Source organism: Pristiophorus japonicus, chromosome 8 (genome assembly GCF_044704955.1).
Source record: "Pristiophorus japonicus isolate sPriJap1 chromosome 8, sPriJap1.hap1, whole genome shotgun sequence".
Taxonomy (NCBI): Eukaryota; Metazoa; Chordata; class Chondrichthyes; family Pristiophoridae; genus Pristiophorus; species Pristiophorus japonicus.
Window position 1 is genome coordinate 32,504,414 of NC_091984.1, and position 13,354 is coordinate 32,517,767.

The following is a 13,354-nucleotide window of genomic DNA, read 5'->3' on the forward strand; positions in this document are numbered from 1 at the left end:
TGTTTGAGCCCTAAGCTCTGGAACTCCCTCCGTAAACCTCTCCGCCTCTCTACCTCTCTTTCCTCCTTTAAGACGCTCCTTAAAACCTAACTCTTTAAACAAGCTTTTGGTCATCTGCCTTAATTTCTTCTTTTGTGGCTTGATGTCACATTTATCTGTTTTGCCTTGTAACACTTTTGTGAAGTGTCTTGGGATGTTTTACTACGCTAACGATGCTATATAAATAAATGTTATTATTATTAGTTATTATTTAAAAATATTATGCTTTTCTATTTTTCCTACCAAAGTGGATAACTTCACATTTCTCCACATTTTATTCCATCTGCCAAATTCTTGCTCACTTATTTAACCTGTCTATATTCCTTTGCAGCCTCTTTGGATCCTCCTCACAACTTACTTTCCCACTTAGCTTTGTATCGTCAGCAAACTTGGATACATTACTCTCGGTCCCCTCATCTAAGTCATTGATATAGACTGTAAATAGCTGAGGCCCAAGCACTGATTCTTGCGGTACTCTACTAGTTACCCTAATATCAACCGGAAAATGACTCGTTTATTCATAATCTCTGTTTTCTGTCCATTAACCAATCCTCAATCCATGCTAATCCCAATCCCAATCCCAGTGAGTCCTAATGTTTTGTAATAATCTCTTGAGTGGCACCTTATTGAATGCATTCTGAAAATCTAACTACAATGCATCCACTAGTTCCTCTTTATCTATCTAGCTAGTTACAACCTCAAAAAACTCGAATAGAATTGTCAAACACGATTTCACTTTCATAAATCCGTGTTGACTCTGCCCAATCCTATTATAATTTTCTAAGTGCCCTGTTACCATGTCCCTAATAATAGATTTTAGCATTTTCCCTATGACTGATGCCGTTGTTCTTCATTGGCTTCTTTCAATGTATGTTTATATATTTAAAATTACTCATCCACCAAAGGGATAATTATTGTGCTATGTTCATATAAATGCTGATTAAAAAAAAACGGAATTGTATTATCTATAGTTCAATAGTTCCCCCCCTCAAATTGCCTTCAAATTAGATGGTTATCAGAACTAGACATCTTTAAGAGGTTATCAAATGAAACTAAATTAACTGTAATACGATTGTTATAATTAAACAAACCTTTAAAAATGTTATTTTTTATAAAGGGAAGTTTTGGATGTGTAATAGATTACAATGAACTATAAATGTTTTGTGCAACTTAATATGTATTTCTTTATAAAGCAATGGGTGTTTGTTAAACCGTAAAACTCATTGCCATTAAAGAAAGACTTGGATTTATATAGTGCCTTTCCCAACCACTGGATGTCTCAAGTGCTTTAAAGCCAATGAATTACTTTTGGAGTGTAGTCACTGTTGTAATGTAGGAAATGTGACAGCCAATTTGCGCACCGCAAGCTCCGACAAACAGCAACGTGATAATGACCAGAAAATCTGTTATAGCGATGTTGGTTGAGAGATAAATATTGGCCAGGACACCAGAGATAACTCCCTGCTCTTCTTCGAAATAGTGCCATGGATTCTTTTACATCTCATCCAAAAGACAGCACCTCCAACAACACTGCATTGGAGTGTCATCCTAGAATTTTGTGTTCAAGTCCCTGGAGTGTGACTTGAACCCACAACCTACTGGCCCAAAGGCAAATGTGCTACCCACTGAGCTACAGCTGGTACACAGTCAAAAAGTAGTCAAGAAGACATACTGTAACACTATGAAAAATATAAGGATTACAGTTCACTACAAAAATCCACTTTGTCCGACTAGCCATTTCTTTATATACCGGACCGGCAATAATTGTCAAAAACTGTTTATCCTATTTCTCAGTGCCACACCATTCTCTATCCAGTCCAATCTTAATTCCTTTTGAATGTTCTTAATCTTAATATGTAGCTAACGCTTGTGACTCTCTATAATTACTTGCAACAAATGCCTATCCAACCATAAGTCTTTTCCAATGCCATCTAACTATGGGGTTTCTAAGCAAGGCACCAATTGACTTGCCCCACAATTGTTTCTTCCTGTTCATTGGCAGCAAAAGGCCACAATTTAATAGTCTATAGGAGAGGACATGCTTTATAATCCATAAATATTTTTCTTCTTTTGGTCCCAGTGCCGGTTGACCAAATATTGGAAGTTTTATGACACTGTTGGGCAGAAATTGTCACGGCAAATAGGGTGCCTCAGTGGCAGCATAGCAGTGCTGCTAATACTATTGATTTTGCTCTACTTACAATATTGCTAATACTCTGAATACCTAACAATTTATTGAGTTATCACAATTGTTTCATATCATATAATTCATGGGGAGGGAGATAGAGATAGCACTAATAGCATGCAAGGAGATAATAAATACTCTTAATAAAAAATTAATCAGGCTATGCTTGAAGAACTGTGTCCAGTCTTGATCTTATTTTCATTGGAAGGAGTTCAAGGGCAACAGGAACATTATTAGTTCTTAAATAAATGAACTATTAAGACAAGGTAAGGAAGCAAAATCTGTTTGTACCAAGAAGGGCTAAGGTGAATGAACAATCTGTGTTTATAATTGTGCAACATTTTTGAGTGGGTATTTAGCAAGTGTTTCTGCTGAACTTGGAGAAGTGAGCCAGCTGATGATCATTGAGGAAGTGTATCCCAAGCTGGGACCACTGGAACACCCCACTGCATCACAAAGCCTTGTCCTATCGCAGGGTCTTGTAAGGGTGTTTTACAAGGCAACTTCAGAAATTCCCAAGTCAGGCCGGAACCCGATGAATCCAGGCCCCAGCTGTTCTACTGGACTCTCACTGAAATTACAGCCAGAGTCTGCCAAAACAGCAGAGGAATTTCGGTGCCCCTAACTGTAGGTTGGATGGGCCGTAGAGAACAAATAATCTAGAAGCCACTGTTTTTAATAGAAACTGTTCAATCTGAATATTAGTCAATGGGATTACATCGGATATACAGCACAGAAACAGGCCATTCGGGCCAATCAGTCCATGACAGTGTTTATGCTCCACTCAAGCCTCCTCCCGTCTTTTCTCATCTAACCCGATCAGCATCACCCTCTATTCCTTTCTTCTTCATATGCTTATCTAATTTCCCCTTAAATGCCCCTCTGAGCACTGGCAAAATCCAGCCTTGGGAGGCTGTGTGGCACAGTGGGTTTCACACTGTCCTTTACTCAGACCAGGGTTCAAATCCAGCTCACACTGATATGTTAAATGTCTTCACTAGCTATTCACCAATGTGGAATTAATTTGGGTAGTGTAAATGGGCTTACCGGTGCAATAACTGTTCCTAATTGGCAATCTCACTTAAGATATACCCCAGGATGGTTAGTATGGGGAAAGATGTCACACTGGCCCTGGAGAAGATGCTTTTCTGAGGTTGTGGCTGATGTATATTGATGGGATAGCGCAGGAAGAGTCTTAAATCCTATTAAGTTAGCTTGTTTCATTAAAATATGCTTTTTGAGCTTCCTGTGACCAAATATTTAAATGTTTGCTTTATTTTAGATATTTGTCACTAAATTTCAATTTAAGAACACTGTACTTGTTAATTACTATAAGTTTTATGACACTGATAGGAGCATGCAAAAATAATTATGTATAAATGATCATGTTATTTAATTAAGACAATGTGCTATTAAGCTAGCAGCACATAACCTACTTTCGATGTTATAAAGACTTCTTGACATGCCTAATAAATGCTGACAAATGAAACACCAGGAAAATTAAATCTGGAATACAGCTGTTATACCAACAGCAAATAAATGCTGAGCTTGAGATATTGAGTGACAGGCCACACAACTTAATAAATGGAAACCTTGCAATCTATGCTCCATCTGGCAAGCCCAATTGTATTAAATCCTGAGTGTTAAAGCTTGTTGAATTTTACCTCCTCTGGGACAGCCCTGATATTGGTAAATCCTTTTCTAAAAACCACAAATACACGGCGAGCTCCACAGCGGAGTGCAGACGTAGCACAGTCAAAGGCAGTGTCTCCAGCACCAAGTACAATAACTGTCCCTTGTAGTGATGGCAGACCAGACTGACAGGCACAGATCCCTGGGAAAAAAAACAGTATTTTCTTAGAAATAAACTATTTATGTCAGGCATCACAAAGGCACTGGAAGGTACTTAAAGAAATGTAAAATTGCACAACAGAGGGTAGAGATGAGACATATTGCTATCAAATTATTCTGTTTCATTGCAGGGCATTTTTATTTCTTTTTTAAATGTATTCATAGACATAATTTCACACCCAGCACTCTCAGCGAAGAGGCCTATTATTTTATCTTCTATGGATGACTGCAGGCTGCATTGAATGTTTTAGATTGCAGCATCAGATATCACATACATTACACTGAAGCAATCAAAACTCTCAAAATCTAAATAAATCAGAAAAAAAACTATTAGTCTATGATCATAATGCCTTTTTACTATGCGATCATGCATTTAGTTAGCCCTAACTTTTTGAGGATGATGCCATTAGACTATTAAACTGAATTTTTGGCATCAATTTTTTTTTATTAAGAACATACATTATTACAATTAAGTAGCATATATATCCATGAATATTATATGAATAGATTTGTTGCAGGGTGTAAAGAAATATGACTAATCATAGGTTACAAGACTACAAATTATAACAATTGTCAACATACAAGTTCATGTTTTGCACACTCCCATTATAAAACAATCAATAGAAAAAAAACAGTTACATACTGCATTTCAAAATTGTTGATGATTCATTCACGAAATAGAAGAGAAATAAACAATTGTTATTGGTCTGGAATTTGCAGGAGATAATAACAGCAACTTTTTAAAAAAATTGCATGGAATGTGGACATTGCTGGCAAGGCCAGCATTTATTGCCCATCCCTAATTGCCCTTGAGAAGGTGGTGGTGAGCCACCTTCTTGAACCGCTGCAGTCTTTGTGGTGAATGTACTCCCACAGTGCTGTTATGGAGGGAATTCCAGGATTTTGACCCAACGACAATGAAAGAACGGCGATATACTTCCAAGTCAGGCTTATGTGTGACTTGGAGGGAAATATGGAGAGGGTGGTGTTCTTATGAACCTGCTGCTCTTGTCCTTCTAGGTGGTAGAGGCTGCAGGTTTGGGAGGTGCTGATGAAGAAGTCTTGGCGAGTTGCTGCAGTGCATCTTGTAGATGGTACACACTGCAGCTACGGTGCGTTGGTGTTGGAGGGAGTGAATGTTTAAGGTGGTGGATGGGGTGCCAATCAAGCGGGCTGCTTTGCCCTGGATGGTGTTGAGCTTCTTGAGTGTTGGAGCTGCACTCATCCAGGTAAGTGGAGAGTATTCCATCCTGATTTCTGCCTTGTAAATGGTGGAAAGGCTTTGGGGAGTCAGGAGGTGAGACACTCGCCGCAGAATACCCAGCCTCTGACCTGCTCTTGTTGCCACAGTATTTATGTGGCTGGTCCAGTTAAGTTTCTGGTAAATGGTGACATCCAGGATGTTGATGTTGGTTGTTTCGGCAATGGTAATGCCATTGAATGTCAAGGGGCAGTGCTTAGACTCTCGCTTGTTGGAGATAGTCATTGCCTGGCACTTGTGTGGCGTGAATGTTATTTGCCACTTATCAGCCCAAGCCTGAATGTTGTCCAGGTCTTCCTGCATGCGGCATGGACTTCTCCATTATCTGTGGAGTTGCGAATGGCACTGAACACTGTGAAATCATCAGCGAACATCCCCACTTCTGACCTTATGATGGAGGGAAGGTCATTGATGAAGCAACTGAAGGTGGTTGGGCTGAGGAGACTGCCCTGAGGAACTCCTGCAGTGATGTCGTGGGGCTGAGATGATTGACCACCAGCCAACACAACCATCTTCCTTTGTGTTAGGTATGACTCCAGCCAGTGGAGAGTTTTTCCCCTGATTCCCATTGACTTCAGTTTTACTAGGGTTCCTTGAAGCCACACTCGGTCAAATGCTGCCTTGATGTCAAGGACAGTCACTTTCCCCTCACCTCTGGAATTCAGCTCTTTTGTCCATATTTGGACCAAGGCTGTAATGAGGTCCTGGTGGAACCCAAGCTGGGCATTGGTGAGCAGATTATTGGTAAGTAAGTGCTGCTTGATAGCACTGATGACAACACCTTGCATCACTTTGCTGATAATTGAGAGTTGGCTAATGGAACTGTAATTGACAGATTGGATTTGTCTTGCTTTTTGTGGACAGCGTTCGCTGTTATTATCCCTTAGGAACTGATCGCAACTTCAGGATGTAGCTCATGCACAGCCTAACGTGGAAATCCTGAAGTTGCGGTCAGTCATTCACTGCTCCGACACAAGCTGCACTGTGCACCCTCCCATAGTCGGCAATCAGTGTAATCAGGGAAATCAGTGAAACTGATGAAAACTTGGGCTTTTCTGAGATAATATCGCTGTTAAATACCCCATTAAGAGTTAGACACTGTTGGATTAGGTGTAACTGGGCTTTTAACAGTGTATTGACTGCTAAACATAGTCCTGAAGAACTAATTTTAATTTTGTGGAGTGTCAAATTTCTCCATTATAATAAAAACATTTTTTAAGTAACTTAAAAAAAAACATTTTTTAAAAGTTTATTACAGTTTTATCATTTCCCCATCTGAGATCCCTAATCTTTATTTTTCTCTCTATAACATTTTTTAAAATTCAGAATAAAAGGGGTTTCTTCACTATCTGGTTCCCGGTCTATGAGAATGCTGCATTGTGATTGGCTGCTTAGACAACTGGATGATGTCGCAGCAGCTCGCGCCATGGAATTCCCACCAAACTGCATGTCAAAGAAGGCAAACTTCTTTGTGGGCAGCTTGCTTCGGGGCCAGCAGCAAACATCTTTGCTTCGCCACTGACCGCAAATTATGGGCCAATATGTTTTTATCTAAGAAATAGCAATCCTCTTATCATTGCATTTACAAGCTGATTTACTTCATTTTTACTCAATTATTTTCACAAAATTAACAGTGAACAGACCTCCCTCCTACTAAAGCAAACTATGTCATATTTAATTCCAGAATTAAAATTGAACAGAAAATTCTACCTGGTTTGCTGGCTTTTGCAACAAGAGGCAGGAATTCCTTAGACGTGTAGAAGCCATGTTCCACTGTTAAGCTTTCAAAGATGTGATCTCTCTTTGGCTCTGGTAAACCTGTGGAAATGCAGATCGCTCCATTCAATGATAATGCACCGGGTACTAGTTCTGTACAGTCCTTTGCATTTTTACAATGATCAAGATGCTATCATAATCCTTTTTATTGTCTGTAGATGTTGAAAGTGCCAATCAAAACAGCATCAGCATAGACTATTTTCTCTAATAAAAAGAGATAGGAAACCAGGTGGTGAAGTGGTTCCTTATAAGAACATAATAAATAGGAGCAGGTGTAGGCCATTTGGCCCCTCGAGCCTGCTCCGTCATTTAATACGATCACGGCTGATCCAATCATGGACTCAGGTCCACTTCCCTGCCTGCTCCCTATAACCCCTTATTCCCTTATCGGTTAAGAAACTGTCGATCTCTGTCTTAAATATATTCAATGTCCCAGCTTCCACAGCTCTCTGAGGCAGTGAATTCCGCAGATTTACAACCCTCTGAGAGAAGAAATTCCTCCTCATCTCAATTTTAAATGGTAAGATTATGCCCCCTAGTTCTAGTCTCCCATATCAGTGGAAACATCCTCTCTGCATCTTAAAAGACCTTAATATTTCTAAATTTGTGAAGTTAAATCACATTAAAAATAATAACGCAGGAACATATATATTGTAGATATTCCTCGAGCCTCAGTTTCTTCCTGCAATTACATATTGTATAATGTATATAAAAATACCATCTATTACATATGGGGAACGAATTTAGAATCTGGCATCAGAGACCCACATGAGCTTTCTATAAAGATTATTCTATATCATGGTTAACATATTTTAATTTCATACTTTAAATCTATTTAAAATTGGCACATCCACTGTGGAAACATAGAAACATAGAAAATAGATGCAGTAGGCGGCCATTCGGCCCCTCGAGCCTGTACCACCATTCAATATGATCATGGCTGATCATGCACTTCAGTACCCCATTCCTGCTTTCTCTCCATACCCCTTGACCCCTTTAGCCATAAGGGCCACATCTAACTCCCTTTTGAATATATCTAACAAACTGGCCTCAACAACTTTCTGTGGTAGAGAATTCCACATGCTCACAACTCTCTTAGTGAAGAAGTTTCTCCTCATCTCAGTCTTAAATGGCTTACCCCTTATCCTTAGACTGTGACCCCTGGTTCTGGACCTCCCCAACATCGGGAACATTCTTCCTGCATCTAACCTGTCCAATCCCGTCAGAATTTTATATGTTTCTATGAAATCCCCTGTCATTCTTCTAAATTCCATTGAATATAAGCCCAGTCGATCCAGTCTTTCTTCATATGTCAGTCTTGCCATCCCGGGAATCAGTCTGGTGAACCTTCGCTGCACTCCCTCAATAGCAAGAATGTCCTTCCTCAGATTAGGAGACCAAAACTGTACACAATATTCAAGGTATGGCCTCACCAAGGCCCAGTACAACTGCAGTAAGACCTCCCTGCTCCTATACTTAAATCCTCTTTCTATGAAGGCGAACGTGCCATTTGCCTTTTTCACCGCCTGCTGTACCTGCATGCCAACTTTCAATGACTTATGTACCATGACACCCAGGTCTCTTTGCACCTCCCCTTTTACTAATCTGTCACCATTCAGATAATAATCTGCCTTCCTGTTTTTACCACCAAAGTGGATAACCTCACATTTATCTACATTATACCGCATCTGCCATGTATTTGCCCACCCACCTAACCTGTCCAAGTCACCCTGCAGCCTCTTAGCATCCTCCTCACAGCTCACACTGCCATTCCCCTTGCCCTCCCACCCTGAACCCCAGTGGGCCACTGACCCTCCCAATGCCTGTCCCCAACCAGGCCTCGGATCACCTACCACCAAGGGTGCTACCCAGCGCCGAGCCTGCGGCCAACATCTCACCGTAGGCAACTAGGCCCATACAGCAGTGCCTGGTCTCCAGTTGTCTTGGACCCCCTTGCCACTGGACCAAGACCTTGCGCAGCCAAGCCCGTGTGTTTGCCGGTGTGCAACGACCACCTCACGTTAAAAGAACTCACGCACAGGCATCTTCTACTCCATTAACATGAAGTTCGGGACCAGGAACATCAGGACTCTCAAGGGCAACCCCAACAGCGACAGGCCGGAACGCCACACCACCATAGTTGCCCGGGGACTTAGACGCTTTGATATCGACATCGCCGTCCTAAGCGAAGGCCAGCTCAAGGAACAAGGTGGAGATTGCACCTTCTTCTGGAAAGGGAAACCAGAGGAAAAATGCCACTTCCACGGAGTCGGCTTCGCCATCAAAAACGAACTGGTTGACCGCCTCAAAAACTCCCCCTGAGGGGCTAATGAATCCCTCATGACTCTTCGACTCAACCTATCCCGGAACCAGTGCGCCACAGTCATCAGTGCGTATGCCCCGACACTCGATGCAACTGATGAGGCCAAAGAGGGTTTTTACACCAACCTCGAATAATCCCTGTCCTGCGTCCCCACGGGTGACAAACTGATCCTCCTCGGTGACTTCAACACCAGGGTTGGCAAGGACACAGACCCGGGGGGGGGGCGTGATTGGCAGAGAGGGGGTAGGGAAAGCCAATTCCGGTGGTATCCTACTCCTGACAAAATGTCTAGAGCATGAACTTGTCATCGCTAACACCTTGTTCCACCAGAGAGACAAATACAAGGCACTGTGGCAACACCCTCGCTCCAAGCACTGACACCTGCTCAACTATGTCACCATCCGAGCCAGGGATCGCAAGGATGTGCGCATCACCCACGCCATGACAGGAGCCGACAACTGCTGGATGGACCACCGCCTAATCCGATCCATCATTGACATCAACATAGCCCCAAAGCAGAGGGGGCAGCAGAAGCAGTGCCGCAAAAAAAAAGTCAATACCGGAGCACTTAAGGACCCAGTTAAGAGAGCCCTTTACAGCCAGTGCCTCACAGCTAACCTGGCGCGCCTGGACGATCCCGAGACGCAGAATGCGCACAGTGCTTGGTCTGCCCTCCAAGCTTCCATAACCAGTGCTTGCAAAGAGACACGGATACTCAACCAGGAAACACCAGGACTGGTTATGATGAGAATGATCAGGAGATCCAAGAGTTAATAGATCGCAATCGCAGGGCATTTCTGAGCCTTAAACAACAAGCCAAAGTGGGAGCAGCAAAACAGCATTACAGATGGCTCAAGGCTGAGGTCCAACAAAAAACCCAGGACCTAAAGAACAGGTGGTGGATGGAGAAAGCACAGGAAATACAGCAGCTGGCCGACAACCATGATGTGCGAGGATTCTTCATCGCAGACTAGGCCACCTACGGGCCAAATACCTAAGGCCCCAAGGCCCCACCCCATTGCTGGCCAAGGACAGGGAAACACTCATCAAGGACATCGAGGCAGTCAGGGCCCACTGGAAGGAGCACTTCAAAGATCTCCTCAATCTGCCTTTGACTCAAGTGGTCCCGATTCCATTTCGCAGCATGCTACCCCCCACCACCTCAGTGAAACCCAACACTGCACGAGGTAGAAAAAGCCATAAGACAGCTTAAAAACAACAAGGCTACGGGTGTGGACGGAATCCCTGCTGAGGCATTGACGTTTGGCGGAGAGGCACTGCTGGCGCGAATACACGACCTCATCTCTCTCATCTGGAGGGAGGAGAGCATGCTGGGGATCTCAGAGATGCAGTAATCGTGACTATTATTAAAAAAGTGGACAAGTCTGACTGCGGCAACTACAGAGGAATCTCCCTATTAGCCACTGGGAAAGTCGTCGCTAGAGTCCTCCTCAATCGACTTCTTCTTGTGGCCCAGGAGCTCCTCCCGGAGTCACAGTGCGGATTTCGTCCCCCGCGGGGCAGAACGGACATGATTTTTGCAGCGTGACAGCTGCAGGAAAAATGCAGGGTACAGCGCCAGCCCTTATACAGCCTTCTTCGACCTTACAACGGCCTTTGACACTGTCAACCGCGAGGGTCTATGGAGTGTCCTCCTCAGTTTCGGATGCCCCCAAAAGTTCGTCACCATCCTCCGCCTGCTCCATGACAGCATGCAGGCTGTGATCCTTACCAACGGATCCACCACAGACCTAATCCACGTCCGGACCGGGGTCAAACAGGGCTGCGTCATCGCCCCAACCCTCTTCTCAATCTTTCTCGCCGCCATGCTCCACCTTACAGTCAACAAGCTCCCCGCTGGAGTGGAACTAAACTACAGAATCAGTGGGAACCTTTTCAACCTTCGCCATCTCCAGGCCAGATCCAAGACCACCCCAACCTCTGTCATCGAGCTACAGTAAGTGGACAACTCCTGCGTCTGCGCACATGCAGAGGCTGCACTCCAGGACATAGTCGACGTATTTACTGAGGCATACGAAAGCATGGGCCTTACGCTAAACATTCGTAAGACAAAGGTCCTCCACCAGCCTTTCCTCATCACACAGCACTGCCCCCCAGTCATCAAGATCCACGACGCGGCCCTGGACACCGTGGACCACTTCCCATATCTCGGGAGCCTCTTATCAACAAGAGTAGGCAGCGACGACGAGATCCAACACCGCCTCCAGTGCGCCTGTGCAGTCTTTGGCCGCCAGAGGAAAAGAGTGTTTGAAAACCAGGCCCTCAAAACTATCACCAAGCTCATGGTCTACAGGGCTGTAGTAATACCTGCCCTCCTGTATGGCTCAGAGACGTGGACCATGGACAGTATACACCTCAAGTTGCTGGAGAAATATCACCAACGATGTCTCCGCAAGATCCTACAAATCCCCTGGGAGGACAAGTGCACCAACATCAGCGTCCTCATTCAGGCTAACATCCCAAGCATTGAAGCACTGACCACACTCGATCAGCTGCGCTGGGCAGGCCACATAGTCTACATGCCAGACACGAGACTCCCAAAGCAAGTGCTCTACTCGGAGCTCCTTCATGGCAAATGAGCCAAAGGTGGGTAGCGGAAACACCACAAGGACACCCTCAAAGCCTTCCTGATAAAGTGCGACATCCCCACTGACACCTGGGAGTCCCTGGCCCAAGATCGCCCTAAGTGGAGGAAGTGCATCCAAGAGGGTGCTGAGCACTTCGAGTCTCAACACCGAGAGCATGCAGAAAACAAGCGCAGGCAGCGGAAAGAATATGTGGTAAGCCAATCCCACCCACCCCTTCCCTCAACGACTTTCTGTCCCACCTGTGACAGAGTCTGTGGCTCTCGTATTGGACTGTTCAGCCACCAAAGAACTCACTTCAGGAGTGGAAGCAAGTCTTCCTCGATTCCGAGGGACTGCCTATGATGATGATGAATTGATTCACACATTTTCCCCACCACCGATGTCAGGCTGACCGGCCTATAATTCCCTGTTTTCTCTCTCCCTTTTTTTTTTAAGTGGGATTACATTAGCTACCCTCCAGTCCATAGGAACTGATCCAGAGTCTATAGAATGTTGGAAAATGATCACCAATGCATCCACTATTTCTAAGGCCACTTCCTTAAGTACTCTGGGATGCAGACTATCAGGCTCTGGGGATTTACCAGCCTTCAATCCCATCAATTTTCCTAACACAATTTGCTGACTAATAAGGATTTCCTTTAGTTCCTCTTTCTCGCTAGACCCTCAGTACCCTAGTATTTCCGGAAGGTTATTTGTGTCTTCCTTAATGAAGACAGAACCAAAGTATTTATTCAATTGATCTGGCATTTCTTTGTTCCCCATTATAAATTCACCTGATTCTGACTGCAAGGGACCTACATTTGTCTTCACTAATCTTTTTCTCTTCACGTATCTGTAGAAGCTTTTGCAGTCAGTTTTTATGTTGTCTGCAAGCTTACTCTCATATTCTATTTCCCCCCTCCTAATTAAACTCTTTTCCTCCTCTGCTGAATTCTAATTTTGTCCCAAAACAACTTTATAGAACATTTTCAAGAATCATTTATGGATCATTTATTTCAGCTGGCAAGGACCTTGATCTTGCAGGTCGGTACCTTTCAGGAGTGCTTAATGCATGTGTGCTCTCTGCATGCGTGCTTACGCACAGAGTTTCCCTGGCTGGTAAATGTTTAACATTAAAAAGAGTGCAATAAGTTTTAACTGTGCCAAGAAAGTCCAACAGCCTGACTTATCACTTTTAAAACCCAGCTTCGCACCTCACAGGAGGTATACTCCACAAGGAGCCAAGCCTAAACAGCAATACATTCTTTGAGTGGGTCTCACATTACTTGGTTTTAGTGCTTTCCAGAGTCATATCAGGATTTCATTCCAGA

The 13,354-nt window shown here is 43.7% G+C and overlaps 1 protein-coding gene across 2 annotated transcripts in view; it reads right to left on the minus strand.

Moving 5' to 3' along the window:
- Positions 1-13,354, minus strand: part of LOC139268039 (dihydropyrimidine dehydrogenase [NADP(+)]-like) — a 1,057,241-nt gene that overhangs the window by 523,352 nt on the left and 520,535 nt on the right. For both annotated transcript variants that reach the window (XM_070886024.1, XM_070886025.1), the window contains 2 exons: positions 7,047-7,154; positions 3,889-4,058 (listed from right to left, as the gene is read on the minus strand). In XM_070886024.1, the coding sequence (XP_070742125.1) occupies positions 3,889-4,058; positions 7,047-7,154 (278 nt within the window). The remainder of the gene's footprint in view (positions 1-3,888; positions 4,059-7,046; positions 7,155-13,354) is intronic.